The sequence below is a fragment of the Vanessa cardui genome, chromosome 1 (assembly GCF_905220365.1).
Source record: "Vanessa cardui chromosome 1, ilVanCard2.1, whole genome shotgun sequence".
In the NCBI taxonomy this organism is placed as follows: domain Eukaryota; kingdom Metazoa; phylum Arthropoda; class Insecta; order Lepidoptera; family Nymphalidae; genus Vanessa; species Vanessa cardui.
The window spans coordinates 6,636,680-6,659,614 of NC_061123.1; the positions used below are offsets into that span (position 1 = coordinate 6,636,680).

At 32.8% G+C, this 22,935-nt stretch overlaps 2 protein-coding genes across 2 annotated transcripts in view; one reads left to right on the forward strand and one right to left on the reverse strand.

Annotated features, from left to right (window-relative positions):
• LOC124534548 (dynein axonemal heavy chain 8) overlaps positions 1 to 854 on the forward strand; it is a 40,399-nt gene extending 39,545 nt beyond the window's left edge. The window contains exon 91 of the mRNA XM_047110487.1: positions 569 to 854. Within this exon, the coding sequence (XP_046966443.1) occupies positions 569 to 694 (126 nt within the window). The 3' untranslated portion in view covers positions 695 to 854. The remainder of the gene's footprint in view (positions 1 to 568) is intronic.
• On the reverse strand, positions 847 to 22,687 carry LOC124534628. The gene is made up of 6 exons (XM_047110612.1): positions 22,381 to 22,687; positions 10,779 to 10,833; positions 5,301 to 5,505; positions 2,328 to 5,189; positions 2,134 to 2,251; positions 847 to 1,878 (listed from the first exon to the last, which is right to left on the reverse strand). The coding sequence occupies exons 3-6, from the start codon at positions 5,458 to 5,460 to the stop codon at positions 1,815 to 1,817; spliced, it is 3,204 nt and encodes a 1,067-aa protein (XP_046966568.1). The 5' UTR covers positions 5,461 to 5,505; positions 10,779 to 10,833; positions 22,381 to 22,687; the 3' UTR covers positions 847 to 1,814.
• Between the last annotated feature and the right edge of the window lie 248 nt (positions 22,688 to 22,935).

Genomic DNA, 22,935 nt, shown 5'->3' on the forward strand with positions numbered 1-22,935 from the left:
TTTGTACCAGAAGTTAATAGTAGTTGCTATAGTGTTATTGTTAATTTATCAATTATTATTTATTTTGACTAAGAAAATATTATCATTATTGGCGTATTATTCGGATGTAGTTATGTGTAGTTTATTATTATAAATTAACAGAAATATACTTATTTATATTATAGTTATAACCTCTTTCTTTCTTTATCTGCACTCACTTGTTTTCCTCCTAAGTTACTATCACCAAAGGTTGTCTGTCAGAGATCGCTATAAGCGATAAGACCGCCTTTGCGTACCATTTGTCAAATATTTTTGGGTTCTCTTATGTACGCATGTGTTTTGCGATAAAGTATTTGAATTAAATAAAAAATAAAATGATACTCAACTTTTTGGTTAACAGAAATCTTCTTCTTAAAACTTAGACTAAATTCTCTTCTGTTAAAGCTGTTCAACTGTGGAATTCTCTTACTCTTTTAATTAAGGTCTTTTTAAGTTCAAATAAGAAAAGTGTATAACCAAGTTTTTATAAAGTATTGTACGATAAATAGTTCTTGTAATGAATTGTACTTTATGCATTTTTGCCTTTCAGTGTCCAGTTTATAAAAAACCGCGTCGTACCGACCTTACCTTCATCACTCCGTTATGGCTGTGTACCGTCAAGAATCCCGATCACTGGATTCTTCGAGGCGTTGCTATTTTGTGTGATATTAAGTAGACTTGTTAGACGAAATGGGACTTTGAAACATTATATTGGATTACAGATGTGCCTTATATCTTCATCATGTCTTTAGCGCTTATCAAATATTATATTTTATAATATTTTTTATTTTTACTTTTAGAATATTTAATTAATAAAATAAAAGACTATTCATATTCATAAATGTTTTATTTTCAACTAAAGATGTGGAAGCATTGGGAGGTATCTTAATAAATTATTTACAAAATTTAAAACTAATATTTTAACAATACTGTTGTTTGAAGTACCTTAACGTTTAATTTCGTTCGTTTTGGATGGTATCGGTTCACTTGTATCGTTTTGAATGTCGCGTTGTCTCCTACGCCGTTGAGTTGCCAATGTTTAAATTAATAAAACCGTAGTCGACTCTATTCGATTTCAATGGACGGAGCAGATTCGCCGATGGTTTTCACCAGCGGTTTGTTGCACAGCAATAAAGTGTTTAAAATTATTTTAAATAATATCCACATAATTACTAAGCTTTGGTTGTGAATATAGGTACAAATAAATGTTATAGAAAATTGTAATATCAGTCTATAATTGTTAAGTTTAAAGTTTTTCTATTATCATATTCGAGATAAGTTAAAGTGTACGCTATTATTTAGCACCTAATGAAATACGTACATTTTATAGCGAGTAACGAGATCTAGCATTCCTAACGGGATATTATAATATTATATACTTAACATATAAGTTTAGAACTGTATATATTACATACAGTCTTATGATATTCACATTATAAATACCTATCAACATTTAACATTAAATATCGACACATATATTATTATTTAAGACAGTAGGAATATAAAATTGCGTGTTATATACATTATATTTTAATAAAGCTGACAATTAAAATCTGTAAATTATTTTTAATCACTTTAGTTATCAACACTGATAAGAACCTCGGTGGCGACGACCACGTGATCTTACATACTATAGCATAGTATAGTACCACGTACTCTTATATAACTAAGAAGTAACTTAGAGTAAATAGTAATATAAATGTTGTTCGCCTTTGGCCTAATAATAAAGTAAAATATTAAATTTTATTGCACTCAATGAAACACGTTCGTCTTTGGGGCTTTTGGCTCATCTAGCATTAATCTCTCTTGCCGTCACTGCGAAAATTACCAAGAGGTTCAACAGATCTTGACCTAGGAGCTCTGAAACAAAAAACAAACCTTATTTATGTTATACTAGCTACCACCCGAGCTTGAGATGGGTACAATAAGGGCCTATATGCAACGTTTAGATTGAGAAATAGACACAGCAAGCTTTTTGGTTTTTCGGTCAAGAATGTTCAAATTCATTCAATTGAAACATTACGGTTATTGTAATGTACATAGTTTAAAAGATTTAAGCTTACAGAGAGCAGAAAAAGATCAGTTTTGTACTATGTAGTAAAATTAATTAGTTACCTTCTTCTTGAAAGCGTCAATTCTATTTTTCCTTCTTTTACTTGCTTAAACAACGAAATTGCACCAGCGTGGCTGAGTCCACGCGTTGGAACGTTGTTCACAGACAAGATCTCGTCACCTGTAAATTTAACGCAAATGTTTTAATTTTGCAACTAATAAACGTGAGAAATAATCGCTTTGATAAATTAATATACCTTCATAGATAGTTCCCTTATCCGACGCTTGACCGTTTGGAAAAACTGTCTTAACAAATATTCCCATTTGCCCTTTTGGAGAATCAGTTCCACCGACAATACTAAACCCGAGGCTCTTCTGACCGGCTCCTTTCCAAAATTCAGCTCTATGCAGAGTATTATAAGAAGAATGCATGTTCTCCTGTCTGGCGTATTCTTGATGGCGGGAAACATGTGAGCTATAGTTAGGTGAACATCTTTGCGAACCGACTCTGTTGAAGAATCTACTACGGCTGCTACTTCTTAATTGCTCCGGTATGCTCTCAAACGACCGATTTTGGTATAACCTCTGTGCATTTTTAATATAATGCGAAGAATTTTCTTTAATTTCGTTCGTTGCATTATCGTTACACGTCGGTAAGCCAAGTAATGGTTGGGGTCGTGAACTGTGCAGCGATATCGGTCTATAGTTATTGCTATTAGAGTGTCTTGGAGTTGGAGACGATCTCATTGAAATTTCTATGTTTGTGATATTTTGCAGAGACGGATGAGATTGCGTATAACAGTTCCGCTCTAATAATTTTTCGTCGTCACTTTTTTGATTTGATAACAATAGACTATTGTTTACTTGCACTCCAACTTCACATTTTTGATTTGACTCTGACTTTTCGTTGGAGTAATCATTGGAACAATTTGCGCTTTGTGCGTAATGATCTTCGGTTGGAAAATGAGTTTCTATTACAATTTGGCTAGACGATGTTGGTTTATGTACCGTTTGCGATATAATATCCGGTGGAACGCTAGACATAGAATGCATTGAAGTTTGTTCAGAAGTTTGATTGTTTATAATTCGACTTAATGTTATCGGAGAAATTTCGTCATGGGCCATTACAAGGTCAACTTGATACCTCTGAAATAGTGCGCCATCCTCAATCGATGCTTCAGTAGAACAAGAATTCACTATGTGTTGTACGTCTCGTAAGGAAGAGAGCCCCCGCAATACTTTGCCATTTACGTTAACTATTTCGTCACCTATCCGAAGTCTTCCATCTCTGTGAGCTATACCGTCAAAATCCAATTTTACCACAATGTATCGAATCTCATAATTTGATCCACCACTATCGAAATCGACCCTATGCTGTGCCAAATAAACTCCCAAGCTTTCATCGAGTCTTGATTTTAATAGTCTTATTTTTCTGAATCTCTTTGTACAAGGACCTCGACCTAGAATATCCGTTTCATGAATTTGTTGTGCATCAATTACGTCTTCAGACATATTTAATAAACTCTCACTAAGATTCGGCGTTGAAGAATGATCGATCGATACCAATTGTGACTGCAATAATTTAATTTTTCTAGTTTGCACTCGTTCGTCTAAAGTGATTGTTTTGTAAATGTAAGGTATCTTTTTATTGATGGTTTTCTTTGGTAGGGGCGGTGGTTTAGCGTCATTATAATCAACCATAATGTGGTGATTTGATTCGTTGTTCTTGTATTTATTTGTATTTTCATTTTCATATGATATGTTTTTCTCAACAGGAAACAATGCGCATGGAGTAGAACTTCTTCTAGTCGGAACTTGAGCTCTGTTCATGTTTATCTTATGATTTAAACTCAACTGCCGTGAAAACGTACTGTGATTTAATTCTCCATTTAGAGTATTAGTTGAAGTTTTCATATTAGATGAGTAGCCCGGAGGAGAATGATTTATATGCTCATCCGTCGGTCTTCCATCGCTGTCGTATCCTGATTCGTTTGAGCTAACATAGTTGCTGAGACGGTGAGTTTGAAGCACTTCCTGGTGTATACTTTGAGTTGAAGATGCAAGGTCTGGTTTAATATCCTGTGAAGATCCTAATGTATTATATTCATATACCGGCAAACTATTTCTATTTCTCGGCATTAACATTGGATCATAATCAAACGGCCCCTTTTGAGATATCATAGACGACCGTCGAGTAATATCTTCGATACGCCGTACTTGATATGAGTTTATATCCGTGTCATGGATGCTTCTCATCGAACTTCTAGCGAATTCGCAATTGCTTCTAAGCCCTGTATTCATAAGTATGCTTTCTTCATGGACGGATATATTATCACTGCTTTGGTATCGTTCTTCTGATCTAGAATTTGGCAAATATATTCTTTCTCTTCGAAATTTAGGCGATTTGCGGTCTATCCTTTCTGAAAAGCTCTGTCTGACGGATACAGATCTATGTTGTGAAGCCATACTATTCTCTTCAGGTAAAACTGATAGTTTCGATCGTAAAAAGGCGTATGGAAAATTGGGTTTCTTACACGAACCTGTATTCTGGCTCCCATCTAGTTTATTAGGAATATTATCACAACTAATGGCCTTAGCCGATGAACCTACTAAATTATCTTCAGATAGGTTATGTTTCTGTTTAGAAGGAGATGTTTTGTCAGGACTTGTATTTTGGAGATCTATATCATCAGAAGGATCGTCAGCTTTAACATATGTAGATAAGTGTGACGTAGAACAACTGCGATACAGCGAAGGACCATTCGTTAGAGAATAACTATCGGAAGTTTTAGGTGTATTCAAAGATTGCGTTTTGGACGTGTTTAACATTCCAGTTGAACCCATTCTATGAAAAAAAGACTTAAAAGGGCTAGGTGATCGATCCCTCGAGCCACTCCTTATAGAGTCCGTATCATTGTCCTTTTTTAAAGATGCAGAGTCCGAGCTACTTCTACCCATTTTCCAATTTCCTTTCTTTTTATATTGCCCTCCTGTACTTATCACGGAACTATCATCGTTTACGTTTCCATTTTTTTCTAGTTCCTCAGAAGGTTCTTTTATATCAGCTTTTTTCAACATGTCGAGTTTTTTTCCCATGCGGCGACCCCATGTTGTAAAAACTGAAAGACAAAAGCTTTATAAGAAAATCATACGGCTAAATTTGTTAAACATTAGGATTTTTTATTTATAACTTGGGTCTTATTTTTCATGAATTTTTGAAAATAGTGTACCTTTCTTCATATCATTGACATCGTCCTCCATGACCATTGCGGGGAGTGCGGTGACGAGCGTGTAGTTGTGCGGGGTGTGCGCGGCGAGGTCTCCGCGCGGAGACGTCGCGCCCTGCGGCCCGGTCACTTCCCTGCGCTTCGGCCCGCGGAAGAGGCGCATGATGACCGATCACGCATCCATCGCGCGTGCACTACACACTTTAATCTGCGAACAGGCAACTCACGGTTACAATTTAGAATATTTTTTATTCATTTAAACACAATAAAATATAAAGTTCCAATATAAACTATAGCTGTATAATCTATTCCAAATACAGGAAAAAAGCCATCAATAACATTTGACAGAAAATTGACGCGATATAATTGCTTGAGAGTTTCATTAATCTATGATTAAGGAATTGCGAAATTATAGCGTTTTGAGCGTCGACGAACTATTATCGGAATTTTGGAGGTGAATTTAAAGTGGAAATCAGTAGTTAAGTGTAATATTGTTGTATTCAAAGCACAATATAGCTGAATTTTTAGCAAACCGCAGGAAATATGTAAATCTAAGATTTGTTTATCTTTTTTCCTTCTCCCATTGGAATAGGCTGTACGTATTTAAGGGAGTTATAATAATAGCCCTTTACAATAACATATGTCATAACTATACTCAGTATAATTAAGAATATCATTATAATATCATATTGGGATTTCGTAGCCTGACTATTTTGAAGGTTTTGATCAAAACATTTCAAGTAATTTGTTACAAGTAAACATGCGATAAAATGATCTGTTTAATTATAGCAATTATTCGAAATAAACCCAAAATTGAATTATGTAGAATTACATAAAGCGATTATACCATTATCGGCGTATTGTAGTATTCTGTAACTTGCGTAATGCTGATTAGATTCAACGAATTATGCAATGATAAACACGCAGAAAGCAGTTCAGTATATTCGTGTTTATTGTTTACACGCGATGTTTTCATATGCAAATATTGTGTTTCTTATACGAATATCATCAAACAATAGTCCTACGTATGATGTTACAGCGTGTTTGTATATTTGTGTATAAATATTCATTCATACTACAGAATTAAACTAGATGCTTGATTGATTACTTAATAATGACTTTTTTCTTTCAACGAAAAGGGAATATAAAGCACTTAGAAATCTTTTTGGCTTGGACGAACTTATTTTTATAATGATTAATGACACCCGGTTACATTATGTAATATTTAAAACTATTATTTTTATATGCTTAAACAAACGAACTAATAGAACGAAAATATATCAACTTTATAATTAAATTAAAACATTGTTAGTAGACACTAAACAACTTTTTTGTTCTGTTTTTGTTGTGACCTTGAAAATCGACTACTAAAAATGTAGTTCTCACACAAACAAAGAAAAACCAACAATATTCGCAGTTATTTAACGCATTAAACTATCAAATTATCTCTAAACGTGTATCTCTTATAAAACTTTATAGTTATTCTGGATCCGAATTCGTCTCACCGTCTGATCACTGTTACACATAAAACATAGATAGTATAATTATTTACGGTAGTTTTTATCAGATCCTTCTAACAAAAAAAAAATATTTCAGATTTCAGCATATATCTTTGGCTATAAAATATTTACTTTACTCTTTATTTTTTACAATCTCAAAAACTTTTTATTTCCCAACAGGATTTTTAAGGCCGTTACTTCACAATTCAGTTAAAATATAAATGCGCAATTCGCTAATAATTATTTATCGAATAGTGACTGTCATCTGACCAGAAACTTTTAAAATGCATTTTCAAATGATGCATGATCAAATATAATTGTGTAATCTATAATAATATTATAAATGTGAAAGGAACTCTATCTGTCTGTCTGTCGATCTTTAATGACCAAACCGCTGAAACGAATTTGATAAAATTTGAAGCAAACTTGAACTCCAAGAAAAAACATAGGCTACTTTTTGCTTGACACATGACAATCCTAAACGCGATCGAAGCGGGCATCCACTAGTGTTTTATATTCTCAAGATTGTTTATAGTAATACAAAGTGAACTGAGTCGATACAAACAGCAGCATGTATTTAATAGTACGAGCTGTCGGCTAGAGGACAAATAACGGTAACATCGTAGATACGACTCATTTGAATCTATCATTAAGTCCTTCTGTTTGACGGACACGCGTAACTGCTGCAATTAAATAGTAAGAGATACTCGTAGTTACTTTGTAAATATACATTTGGTGTTATTCTTCATCGCTGTGTGAATCACCGTGGGTATGGATAGTGGTTAGACGGGTTGACCGGAAATCCGTGCGGCTTCTAAGCGCCAGTATTATTAATTATCCAACCTTATTATTATAATCGATTGCGTTATTATATTTTAAACTCGATGTAGAAGGAAGTATGATACTTATTATATTTAGTTTAAAAGCAATTTCAGTATCAGAAGGTGTTATAGATAATTATAAGAAGTTATAATTTTATTTTTGATATTCTTTTCCAAGTTTGATAATACCCTGGAAATATTTTAATAGATATAATTTTGTATAGTATGACAAATCTTTTTTTGTTACGGAAAAATACCACAACCATACAGTGCATAAACTTTTATGAGCTATGCTTAATTAAAACATCACTGTTTAATAGGGTATGTATTTCAACCAAATTTAAATGAGACTCATCAACAAAAAAGTCAGTTTATAGTATATCAGCAACGTATTTATAGCGTAAGATACACGTAAAAAAGCAAATCTATAACCTCTTACTTTTTGCAAGATAAAAATAACAACAGTTGTTATGTATAAAAAAAAAAAACAGTAGACATAAATTCGTCATTTCCATCATTAATAATAATAATTATTATAAATAACACGCATTATAATATACGTTTATATTAATTTGATTTAAGAAAAAATAATTGGTTCGCAGCAGAGCTATTAATTGTTCTTAATTGGAAAATGTTATTTCTAATTATCAAGCGAAACGTTGCCGGTAGAATCACTGGAGTGATAGATAATTTATTATTTACTACATAGCCCGGAGCAGATGTGAAAAACTTAGACGCTTCGTACAGTACGACACAACTTAGATGTAGCATAGGCAAAATTCCTAAAACCGATCACATCCGAATTAAGAACGCTATCCCAAATTATCAGCATTTACTTCTCGTGTGAATATGATCTTACACAAACCTAGCTTGTAATATGAATCGACCGAATATATTCATCAACTTGACACGTCGAGAAAACAAGTGCATGTACACTTGTTTTCTCGTGTTGAACTGACGCGGGAATCTATAGCGACGAATAGCGTCCATGGCGCGATAGGGAGCTGATTCCATTGGTTGTATAAATCGGCAGTAATCGGTTTTATTGAATATGCCGATGCTATATCTAAGATGTGTACTATACATCATTTTTTCCGTTTTAAACAATTGAAAGATTAAATTCACAGATATATTGTAGCGACGAACAACGACGTAAGACATGTTATAACTCTGAATAAACATCATCATAGTTCGTCCGATTTCAAAGATCGTTTCACCAATTTTTAGAATGAACTCGTTAAAATTCAAGGGTTTCCCCTGAAGGCCAATTTTGTGAGTAATATCTACGAATATACGGTCGAGCGAATGCGTTTTTTACGAACGTTGCCTCAACGGTGAGAGATATATTAATGCTTTCTATGAAAAATTGTAGGCGTTACAAATACCAATAACGTTCGTTCGTGATGCGTTTGTTTATATATTACGGTTAGTTAATGAATTAATAAAATATGACTAAGAGATATGTTTAAAATCATTACATAGTATAAAACAAGTTGCTTACCGCTGTCTGTCTCTATGTAAGTATGCTTAGATCTTTAAAATTACGCTACGGATTTTGATGTGTTTTTAAGCGATCGAGTGTTTCGAGAGGAAGGTTTTTGTATATAATACATGGACAATATCATAAAGAAATACTGAAAATTTTAGAAGTTTCTAATGTGATTTCGTAAATAAATAAATTCTGTAGTATATTTAGTACCAGCATTGTACCCGTGCGTAGCCGGGGCGGGTTAGTTTTAATATATTATTTAACAGGGAAGATCATATATGTTGGGGTTTGTTAGTAATTGTGTAATCACGCATTTATTACACATAGTTGAATATTTATGTAACGTTGCTATGGCAACGGTTGAAACAAATGAATACGGAGCTTGCATTACTGAACTAAATTCTGAATGCGTCAACGACTGACCGTTCTCTGGTAATTGCATAATTCGAGGCATTCAAGCAACACGCACATCTGACGGACCCAACGAATCCTACCGGCTTAAGATTCCTAGATTACTGTACACTTAAGATTCCTTTGTGCGAATGGAAATACCGTGCACGCCATCATTCCTAGAGTCGATTTGTTTACGTGCTCAGTAATTACGTTCATCTTAATGGCGCCAACGCAGCGAGTATTAAGAACATCTAAGTAGGCAATGGGCACCTACTTTGTTTTTCGCTACTAGAATTTATAGCGGATTAAATGTCGCACTGCCGGATACCCCGTCTTGTGTCATGTGTGAATAACTGTTAAGGTTTTAATTACTCGTTTTGTATATAAAACGTTTAGTTACCGTAACGTATATACAAATTATATATTACAGATATATGTATCTTCAAGTAAGCTAGTTATGAATTATGACTAATCCGTAATAAATTGTTTTTTCTCATGGAAAACATTGAAAAATGTGGTTAATTAAATTTTTTTCATTTAATCGAGTTTTTTTGTATTGTCTATTTCAATAATCAAGGTACTGGGTAGGTAACCAAAATATATAAAGCTTATGTCAGACTACACAGCGCGTTTCTAAAGTTTTAATATATATATGCATTATTATATAGCTATCAACGCTTACAAGTTTCACCGATAAGCATGAATTTTATGTCTTCACAAGATATAAAAAAAAGAAAAATGTAAACTTGTCAATATCATGATAATACAAAGACTTACGACCTTCTCAATATAATTAAAAATCATCACTGGAAATATGTATGTGTTGAGGGATGTGTTATGCAATTAGGTAGTGTTTGCACACACAGCTTTTGTTTGTAATATGTGAGTGGCGATGTATAAGTAGTTAGTGCCGCGTTTGACGGGCATTGACATCGAGTTGCGAGGCAGGTGCGCGCCGCAAACAACACATAGGCTCGGGGATTCTTTGCTAATAGTAAGCTCACGCGCAACTGGCCTAATATGTGTCCAGCACTCGGATTACTTACAAACTTTTTATATGTACCCAATTAACATATTTTTTGCAAATATAATTAAAGGACTTCGACTTGAAGAGAAGTGTTTTTGATATATTTTTTGTTATTTCACATTCCTAATAAAAAGTTCCTTGACTTTTCTGATATGGCGTATTACTTCTTCGCTTCAACTTATTGAACGATAAATCTTAGTATGGTGTAAACATAGAGAGTGCATAGTTTATAAATATAGTAGCATGACTCACCTCATACCAGGAATGCTCATGGAGCAGACGGTCGGCGTGCGCAGGCGACGCTTGACTGAAAAATGAAACAAAAACATATTTCAATGACGTACTGTTTATTTATCAAATTAGTTGCTCTATGCTAATGAATACAATGATACTTTGAGCTGAACGATAATCATCATTCAATATTTAGTAATATTTAACAAATACAGATTAATTAACCACGTTATGTAAAACATACCAAATAAAATTAAATATGTAGATTTGTAAAGTTTTTATTAATCTATGTGATTATTTAAACAATCGTAATTCTGTCAGCGTGAGGAAATCGGATGTATAAAAATTCCATCACGTAGAGAATTTATCGCCATTCACGCAGGACAATAGGGCGGCAAAGACGTTTCCAATGGCAACCGGCGAAGTTCGGGAACCTATTCGCTAAGCATGATAGACAGCAAGAGTAATTACGCGATTATTCATATTAAAATATTGCAATACTCAACGAACGAGCGCTGTTAAATACTTTTGTTCATTACGTTGCAATACTTGTTCCGGTCCTTGGACAAGTCTATTCCATTATAGTTAAAAAAAAATAGAAATTTAGTTTAAATGTTTTATTTTATTTTAGTTAAAAAAAAAAACTTTTTTTTTTTGTTTCAGTAGGACAACCAACAGTAGATACAATATTACATAAAAAAATACATTTCAAAATTATCTTGTCACTATTTACAGGTAGTTTCACCATGCATTAACACATTACACAATATTTATCAAATAATAATTTTAAAAAAGAATATTTACAAAAAAGCGTAGGCATAAAAACTACATTAAAAACTTTTTACATTTTTGAGACGCGACGGTAAGGACAAAACAGCTTTTGACCGCTTCTAATTTATTTTACTTTAATCGTTTCTATATAAAAATGTTTTTACTAGATCTTTGAAAGAAGTTTCTTGCAATTTTTAATTCAGACTCAACCTTAAATTATATTTTAAAATGCAAAAGTGTTTAGTATCATATTGAGCGAGGAAAGCGACTCATCGGGATCAAAAGACAAAATTGGAGACCGGTATACTAGAATTGGCAAAAAGCAATTCATTCCCTGGCTGGTTTGGTTCTGTATACATTGAGGTCTTGGTGCAAATTCCTGTTTATTAGATTTTTCGGTCTATAAATTATCTGTGGTAGCCCGAAGCTAAAAAGTTCCCAATGTTTATACTCATTGGAATGCTTTGAGAAGTAAATAATGCTAAGAAATAAGTAAAATGACTTTACACCTGACCTTTTCCTGGAGAGTGAGGGAATGCACAGAACACCTGTGTTTGTGCTCACATTTTTGTACGATAATAGCTATTGATAGTGTAGTTTCTATGAGTTAGGCTTGCGATGAAACAATTGGTCAGGAATATATCGTATTATTTAATTAAAAACTTAATCAAAGACGAGATTTTAGAGACTTTCAATATTAAGAATATATTATTTCTGCGGGTCCACGCGTATTTCTGAATGATTCGTCTCAACTACCACAAAACAACCCATACATCAGGACATTTAATGAACTTGGGCTAGTAATTATTATGCGGGTTATTCTGGGAGTATCCTCCCAAATACTTAATGTATTTTTAAACAATATATATCTATTTTGCTGGTTAATGATGTGAGGTTCAATCTCGTCACTAGCACATCCTTGTGTTATCCAGCGTTTGCAATTAATCTACAATGAAATGTTCAACTCGTTTAAGTCCCTCTTTATCGATAAACATTCGAAAACGTACTTTATCATTTGATCAAATAGGTGTTGAGGCCTTATTTTATTTCTGTGTTATTTTAAGAGCGACAAGATAAATTTTCTGGAGAATAAACATTAGGGTGACAGTATCAAGTGATCTCGCGCAAGATTGCTCGCACGAGTATGACAGGCACGCTAAAAATGAACTCTTATTATCCTGGCGCATTTACTTAGAAGAAAAATGTCTCAGACGGCCTTTGAGTGAGAATGCGTTGCAAATTATACGGGATTAATTTAATTAGTTATCTTCTTCGAACACTCAGTCTATAAAGGGAGAATATTTCTCGTCTTGTCGGGGCAAAAAACTACTATCAAGTGACCTTATACTCTTTTTTGTTCGTTTTCAATAAAACATGCAAAATCTTATTCGGAGTTATTTTTTCTCGTATTTATATTTGAAACTTGTTATTTCGATGGGTTTTTTTACTTATGTTTTTTTATTCGTTTTAATGGTTACCGATTTTAAAATTATGTTGCCTGCCTGTATCTTTCATTTAAGTAAAAAAGGTCCACATTGACAAACATCAAAATTTTTGTTGTCTTTTAAATCTTAATGTTTTCATTACGCAAGCTTGTAAAGAAGGGGAGGGGGTAGTATTATAAACCCTTTGTTCTTTTTTGCACAACTGACACCATATATCCAAAAGTTAATGATGATGAGTTGGGTAGTTAAGACGTTAAAACGTAACTTACAAATATACATTCGAATTTAGAATATTAAGTTAAGATACAATATGAATTGACAATTTAATCAAAGAAAATAATATACCCAAGCGTGTTCAAGGAAACCAACTAAATGTAATTCTGCTTCAGGGACTACATTCTAGTCGTCAAAATTTGTAATGGTCGATTGTTAAGACAACCTACTGCGGACACGCAAAGCCTCTCGATTAACTCAAACATCGGAAAACGTTATTAACTTTAAACAAGAACATTATTTTACCTCAACAAGTTCCCGGAGACGTCGGTATGTAGCTAGCCTGTAGCCAATGAACATGCTAGCTCCGAAATTGCCGCCGTCATTGGACAATACGTTGCAAAACGAAATAGTTACACAAGTACACGATCATCTTCGCAATTATTCGTAATTGCAGTTTTTAAATGCGACAAAATAACAGAAGTTTCTTTAAGACATCGCGTGTATTCGATCCTTATACTTAAAATGTATATAAATTCTCGTTAAGCCAAATGTAATATGTACACAGTTTGTGGTTGAACTATGATTTATACATTTATGTATGTGATTATTATAGTCGAATAAAAATGGCTATGTAAAATTTTATCTTATATTAAAATTCATTGCAACGCGTGTTAAAGTGTTAAATTATTTGATTATACAAACACTAATATCTACAGCTTGTAAATGTCACACTGCTAGTTAAAGCTGTTTTTGATGGGAAGGTAGATAAAAGTGTGGCAGACTTTCATCCGGCACTTGTACATACGACGCGCTAATAACATTCGAGTATGATTCCAAACACTATAATAAGTAAGTAACTTATATATAAACAAGTAATGCAAACGCTCACGCGGTGCTATCTCCATTGCAAGAAGAAAGCAGTCTTATTATAATAAAAGGGCTATCATAGTTATTACACAGGCAATTTGTCGTAGGTACTGTTAAGCGAACAATTTATAAGAGCGTGGGCGGGCGGCCGGCGCACGCGCGTCGTAGGCGGACACTGCCATTGACAAGAAATGCCCTTCACGAGTGCTTCCACCTACTCATAGATAAGCCTTTTACGATCTCCTAAAAAAAATGTCTCAATAAAAGCATTCCCTTCAACAGCATCTTTTGAAAATCGAACAAAGAAATTTCATTTATAAACGCAAACAAAAGTGTTTATTATTTTTGTAATGCCATTAATGTACCGGCTTTGGAACTGGGCATCTTTGAACATAGGTCATTGTACCTCTGAGTTGATTAGATATTTTTAAACCGAATATCAAAGCTAAGTGACTTCGACCAATGCTAAGGAGGGAAATCAAATGCACCAAGCTCGAATTTTAATCACTAGTAATAAAGCGGTGCGTCGTTAGTGATATCTCTGACTATTTCCTGCCACGAAAACATATTTTGACCTGTACTGGTTAAGGTGATTATTTTTACTATCTGTATCATAGTAAACATTCTAACCACATATTATGATAGAATCAATGTGAAAGATTGTATTTTTCGACGTTTGAATTGAATCATTCATGAACGGCTAGACAGATTTGAATGAAATTTGGATTATAGATAGCTTACAACACACTGGTATGTACCTAATTGATATTTAGGAGTTTTAAGATTTTAACGTAAACAGACATAATCTTTTACGTGGCCTGCCAAAAGCAGAAACATATATATCAATCAAAGCGAGTTCTTGAGATATCTCCAAAACTCTTTAGCATCCGTGGGTAAAATAAGCCCCCCCCCCCCTTCTTTTCTTTTACCCGAGCTACGTCATAATTATCTAGCTGCCTTTACTTAAAATATATTTTGGGGCGTCGCAGCATGACTTTATCTTCCATACTTCTCTGTCGTCATCTCACAAGTGACATTATTTTTAGTCACACAAACCATTCATCGTTTGTTATAAAAACATCTATAACTTTAAATACGCTTTATGATATTGTATCGCTTTATGATATTGATCGGATAGTGACAGCGAATGAAACGCAATTTACTTTTACAATGCTAGTAGATCAGATCACGAGATGTTATACTCATCCGGAACTCGCGTCAGTGATTAGTTTCACATGTGAGATGAAGAATCCAGCGATTATGGCAATTATCATAAGCCGTTCGTTACGCTTCATGGTCACGAAATGAATTGAGTTTTTAAAATATTTAAAACCCTTTTATAATTACTTATTAATTATAGACACGTTTTCACTTTTTGCTTGAGGTTTTTATGGCGAATGTTTAAGTGACTATGTTATTAAGGAATACTTTCTTTGTTTTAAAATTTTAATTAAACAATTAATACGCGATTTAAATCATAGTGAGTTTGTATTTTGAGTTCTTGTTTCTTTGTCTTGGTAGTGTTTATATTTCGAAGTGGTATCTTTATATTTAATTTATTTACTAAAATAACGATTTCAAAATTCCAATCGAGTACAATTTGGTTAGTTCAAATTTCCAATTTTTTTTACAAACGTGTTAATAATAACAGTCGTAATATATGTAGTTTAAAGTAGTTATTTGTAAATCATTTGTAAAATTAAATTTAGAGGCAGACCAATTTCATAATTAAAATCGTAAATTATAATCATATTTGAGAACCACAGATATAAAAATAACAAATTTCATTTCTGATAATTTAAAATTATTAATTGCGAAATAAATAATTCTTAATAGCTTTCATGTCATCGTTTTATTCATTAAGTAATAAGTGTTAATCGGTTTATTTAAATGAACCTTTAGCGTAATAAGGCGAGAAATTATTAAACTGTTACCTAAATGTTGCGTGATGGTATATAACTAGTACCTATCAAGTGAAAGCTATGTTATACATACGTAATACATACGAAAAATAACAAATTCGCGTTCGACGACAATAATATATACGCTAACTAGGGACCTACCCCAGCTATCCTCGAGTGCCAAGCTGATACTAAATGTACTACAGGATTTGTTTATTTACGACATCATATTAGAAACTTTTAAAATGATCAGTGTTTCTTTACTATATTGTTCATGTATTATATACAAAAAACCTTCCTCTCGAATCACTCTATCTATTAAAAAAAAATCGCATCGAAATCCGTTGCCTCGTTTTAAAGATTTAAGCATACATAGAGTTATAGGGACAGAGAAAGCGACTTTGTTTTATACTATGTAGTGATTAAAGTTATATACGTTAATGAAAGTTATAGATCATAATTCATTATTAAAATTGAAACATCAATTAATTCTCATGTGTTTTAAGTCTGCAGAACCAGTCCGCTTCCGGAGTTACACGGAACCAGTCTGGTGTTCACAATTCGTTTTATTTTCGAAAACATTATTTGAGATGTTCATACATCTCGTCCACGGGCTCATTATGCAAAGTAATTAAATGGTTTCGAGACCGCAGAATAAATAGGAATTTATATACTTTTAATGTAAATTTATCGACTTATAAATACAGAATCGGATAAGTAAACTGCTAATTGATATTGCGTTGGAAATAAATATGAGAATTTATAGTCGCCTCCTACAATGTTAAAGTAAAAATGTTAAGTGATAATATTTTTCTTGTATGATGTTAATGGGGTGCTAACTCATACAATTTGTAATTTCGAAAGAAACTTATGCCAACCTTCACGTTACTTACGACTTTACAAAGTAATACTTGGTCGTTTTATTTTTTATGCAGTCAATGTTGGTGAACGGGAATCGGCCATCTGATAGTAATTGGTCACCAATCTATGTACATTGGCGCTTTAAGAAATATATACCATTCATTACATAACCAATACGCCACCAACCTTGGGTGTTAAGATGGTAAATCTCATGTTAGTAAAGATGGCTCATTCTGGCTCATATTGCTGTTAAGCAGGAGAAGTTCTGATGCGTGTGATGAACCTAACAGGCTTGCCTATAGCCCTCCCACCAAGTGAATTACATTTACAAATACTAAACAATATATAAGTTGCTGTAATACAGCTAAACCGCTTGATTTATTTATTTAAAACTGTATTAAAAAGTATCCATCCTTAAGACGCGCAGATACACTTAAACGTCGTTTATTCAAACACATACAAGAACAGAGAAATAGTTTAGAGTTTAAAATATTCCCGGTTAAAACGTATAGCTATTCGTAGCTCGAGATCTTTCTCATACATAAAGTTAAACTTGAAAGATGCGCTACAATTCCAGAATAAGAAACGCTGAATAAATAATAAGTTATTTTACGCAACAATGTATGTAAGACCGAACTATCCTAGTTATGAGAATAAAGAGGTAAACACACTTGATATCTATTTGTAAGCTATTCTTATCTAGTTTATGGTATAAGTACTAGGTTCTATGATTCGTATATCGCACTCTGGTTTTTACTTGACCAATATACTGGACGATAAAGAAAATATAATCATGATTGTTTTATTATTAAAAGACATAATTTACATGTAATAGTATACTGAGATAGTTTGTGTTTTTTTTTTTTTTTTTTTTTATTTATTTAAGCACACTTACAACATACATATTACAAACATTTTTATTGAAATTTAAAAGTTATATTAAAGTTTGATATGTACGTCAATTACAAGTGTACATAACATTCATTGAGTATGTATATTTATTTTATAAGTAATGATAGTTACAGTTACAGTGCAAATTTAAAATTATTTATTATTTAATTAATTCAGAATAAATATACAAATTAAATTAAAGTAAAATAAAAATTAAATCAAAATCAAATCAAAATAAAATTAAATAAATCAAAATTGAATTAAAAATAAAATCAAAATAAATTAATGTGTTTTGATGTTATAATACGTATATGATACGAATACGTCTTGTATATTTTATATGCGAGGAATATCAAAGATTTGGTACCATTTTCGGCATTCGTAAACCACTTGTATAATATTACAATAACAAAACGCGACGTGCCTCGTCGTATTATTATTTCTATTCAAAGAAAAAATAAAAAGAAAGCTGTCTGCGTTTGCATAAATCACGTAAAAACGCATTGAATGAGTTTGAAACCGAATACGATGAAAGTTTTGACTATGAAGTTATTTACCGCCTTACATGAAAGTTATTTACATGAAAGGGTTGAGAGGTCACTGACTTTTCATATTTAAAGGTTATATTGTAAGTCTAAAAAATAATAAATCGATAATCTAAATTTAGGAAAAGATTATTACCACCAGGTACGAACAACAATAATAATAGAGTATTTAATTATTAAATCTCATCACTAGATCGAAATTTCCATATCATTTTTATATTTAAGAAGTTGAAAATCACGTTTCAAGTACATAATAATAATACGTCAGAAACATGCAAGTACATTATTCATAAGAATTTCTCGTATATTTAAATAAAAAAAACTTCTCATGTATACAACATAAGAGAAACTTGGAAGTTCTATATTTTTATAGTATTACGTGCTAATGTGTCGAAAATTGGTTTAATTTTTAGGGTATAAATGCGATTTAAAACGATCGCATTTCAATACATAAATTAATCTAATTTAGACCATACGTCATATGAAATATAGTATTTTTTTGATTGTGTCACTGCGTCTCATTATCTTATACCTATCTCCACAAAATAAATTTCTTTTTCTATTGTGTTCTTTTATGCGAGTGAATGATCAGTGTACCTCTGTTCACAATTTATAATTATAGCACTTATATGTATGCACGCAATTGATGTTTATAAGTTGTTGTTGTCGTTAAAATGCTTCGGAATAAGAAATCACTTTTGTATCGTGTATGTAGTAAGTAGTGTTGTTACTACTGGCCTTTACAGCGTTACTTGACGTTGGGGCGGGTACGAAACTCAGCCTTGAAATTTGAGCCCATTCGAGCTCGAGACGTTCGTCCTGAGGGTGTTTCCTACGAGATTGCACCTCGGCTCAGAACGTAGTCGGTGGGGAATAAAAATTCAGCAACAAAATACATGTATCGTATTAAATTCTACGGACCGTTTGTGTCTATCTCATGTGTAGTTATCAGTTTGTACGGCATTTCTTGAGGTTCTTGATTCGGTTTACTTAGATATTTCCGTTAAACAGGGTAATAAAATTTGTTATGCTTTTCTGGCAATGTGCTTTGAGAAGCAAGTACAGCTTTGTCTTCTCTCTCCAAGGAATAGTGAACGCACTTATGTGGATAACAGGAGATTTTGCCTATGCGATGGATATAATCATTGATATTATTATATTGACCGAAATTCGGTCTGGGAAACATTATTTTTATAAAATCATATAAAGTACTTAGAGCCGTATATACGTCTAAGACCTGAAAAGTATGTTAATATTTATATTATCATAATTAAAAATAAATACATTAATGTACGTCTGTACGTTTTCAAATGCAAATTAAATTAGACACGAACGTTTTCAAATGATCAAATTAGGAGATATCGTCTATGTTTCATCAACGATTAATAGCAAAATAAATGTACCTAAATAATTAAAAGATTTTTATTAAATAGCTTTTCAGTCTTAAGATATTCATAAATATTTAATAACTGAATGAGTAATGAAATTAAATACTATGAGTTGGCCAGCTATGCTTAATAACAGCTGCGTTGATGTAGTGACCGGATTATTTCGTGCAATGGTCGGGTGGCATCCAGGTCGCATATGCGTCCGCGCGGTGCTGGCTATCGCGGGCACATCTTAATGTGCTCCAATTTGCGTAGAGAATACTTTTTGTCAATTATAACTCATGCATTTAGTTAACACAACGAAGTTTTCTTTTAAGACATTTAGAGTTTATAAATAAATCATCAATTAAACATTACATACATTATTCTGATCCCAATGTAAGTAGCTAAAGCACTTGTGTTATGGAAAATCAGAAGTAACGACGGTACCACAAATAACAGACCCAAGACAACATAGAAAACTAATGGTAATCTACATAGACTCCCCCGGGAATCGAACCCGGGACCTCGAGATGGCGTACCTATGAAAACCGGTGTACACATCACTCGACCACGGAGATCGTCATTTAGAGTTTAATTTGTTTTTAGATAGAAAAACGTTGAACACTTAAATTCTTTAGAACTATCTGGAATGATGAATGATTTAAGCTATTTATTGTAAGATCAAGTAGTCATATAACGGGACCTCAGTAATCATTAGGTTTATCATTATTTCATATCATTAAGCTTCCGTACTTAGTTGACTCTATATAAAAACCCCGTCGTGTTCAGAAACTTGAGACTCTCGGTAGGATAATCACGGCTATAGTAGTTTATTATAAAGTATGGGCGAAGTCGTTAGGAGTGCTTCGATAAAGGCGTTATCACGTGGTATTCCCGACGATAAATATAATTTTATATGTTTATATTGAAATCCGAGATTAATTTTAGTAATTTTGTGATGTTCCTTGCATGTAATTAGTCTTTTTGGATTTTCGTAGTAACTAATGATTATTTAATCATAGTTAATGGCTATTGAACGGGCTTAATTATAAATATTAACTATTTAGCGGGCGTTTAATTAAATACTAATTTCTCACTTTTTCTGTCACAGTCATTATCGATTTGATATTGAAAAAAAGGCATGGGATGTCCTCATAAGCAAAATTGAATTGTTAAATCAACAATGGTTATAGTTTTATAGAGGAAATTAAGTTTGACAAAACCCCTTATCATGAAGGCGATTAAATTCAAATGGTTCTAAAGGAGGACGATTGTCAATGTGTGTCATATCTTGAGTGCAAAATATAATGATACTGATCCACATTGATTTAATTCAACACAAAATTGTTTACGACAATTGTTTTAAATAGTATTGTTAGCTTACAATTGTTATTTATTCAAAATACAAAACAAATTCTTAGAATCGGTATATGTCTATTCACTTCACGTAAAACTTAAAATCAAAGGCAATATTTAATTTGTATTTTTTTGTTGCCTGTACTACTGTTTTAATCGACGCACACACACACACAGATACATATATTGTAAGTACGAGCGTTACAAACACAAATGAACGTCAATAATGTAACTTGGATTAACGCTCCTTCGTAAGAGATCTTTAGAAAAGGACCCAATATTTGAAGATAAGAATATGCAAAGGCTAAAACCAAATTAAATTTTCGCTTAGATCATCATTATCAGTATTAAACGTGTTAAATAAATTAGTTTCCCCTGATTTAAGGAGGGTTTCTTAATTATATTACACTCCTTGCTGGAAGTCATTGGATCTGTTCCTGTTTTAGCACTAAAACGAGTAAACAAAGCGAATAGCGTTGACTGAAATCAGCTTGTTTTCTCCACATCTGCTTTCCTTTTCGGTAACTCTTTTAACGTTTGCGTTTGTGTGTAAAAATACACACGTTTTTTTGATCCTCTCGCTGCTTCCAGCGGATATGTCTTTTGTCTCGACTAGACTTGGAAATAAAAATATTTCTTCAATCTAATTGCGTTTTCGTAACTTCATTAATATATTTTATCCCATATTAAGCTTCACTAGAAGAATATTTTACATGTATCTTATTTAATAATGGAAAAAGTATTCTACGTTCCATTCTGTGACTACAGTGACATTTATACTAATTTATATCAGTAATTGATGAAGAAACAACAGACGATCTTTCGAATTTAATATTTAATAAGGTTGCTAAGATAAATTGTAATGATTTTCTTTAACATGAACGAATGTGTAACCTTTATCTTAACACGGAAATTCAAGTTTCATGGTCAGAGTGAGAAATTATCACAGCGACACTTGATTGGTTTTGCCTTACTTATTTACTTGAGACATTTACAAACACGTTTTTTTTTATCAATTTAGTATTTTTTATTGGTAATTTTTTATAAAGGTAATAATTGTCTATTATAAAAATCGATTGAATCTTATGAACGTATTGCTAATCAGAAAATATAAAGGCGGCAATATTACATTTTATATAATAAAATGGGATGATATTTTTTTTATTACAAAAACAAATAATATGCAATATTTTAACTAGCATTAGCATTTAATTATATTAATTGTAAATAAAATAATGAAAAGCAGTAATAATATAAATGTTTTTCTAATTGTAAAACACTTATAAATATCTTAAAATTATAACTTATTTTTATTTAATAATAGAGTTTTATTTTTTTAAATTACGTATATTATTAGAAAATATTTATAAATACGAATATATTTCATGAATTGTACTTACTGCTGCGCTTGTAATACGATGAATCAAAACATAAATCGTAAACAATAATCCGATAACTGATAATCACAAGGCATAAGTCACAACACTGTTTGAACGGGGCACTGGAGCCGCAACGTCATCCGGGGGTCGTACGCGTTATCACGGATAGCGTAGACGTGCTGATCGATCCCAATGCGGGAATGTTTTGATAAGGGCGGTTGCGGACGCGGAGGATGGCGCTCGGCGAGAGGAGCGGAGACCTCGGTGCGCGCGGCGCGACTGACGGACGGACCGACTCGACCATCGCTCGCCTAACACCTACAAGCGACGCGATGGCGCTGCGCTACCTTCTCATGTAAACACCGTAGCTGTATAAATAAATGCTGTAGCGTTGGAATTATGTTACAAATTTTGGCTACGGTATTACACCGCGACTATGCACCGACGTTATACTACATTGGTGATAAGCGAAGCCGCATGCGACAAGTGCATCCATTCATTCCCTTTCCACCGGCTCGCTGGCTCGATTTAGATACTCTGAGCCACGAAACACTGCACTCATGTGGTATTGAAGAC

Bases quoted from the DNA above. Each gene is read 5' to 3' on its own strand.
- LOC124534628 (XM_047110612.1), bottom strand. From the start codon at position 5,460: ATGCGCCTCTTCCGCGGGCCGAAGCGCAGGGAAGTGACCGGGCCGCAG. The intron at 5,190-5,300 runs GTACACTATTTT...TTTGTCTTTCAG, and splicing joins TGTCAATGATATGAAGAAAG to TTTTTACAACATGGGGTCGC. The intron at 2,252-2,327 runs GTATATTAATTT...TTAAATTTACAG, and splicing joins TAAGGGAACTATCTATGAAG to GTGACGAGATCTTGTCTGTG.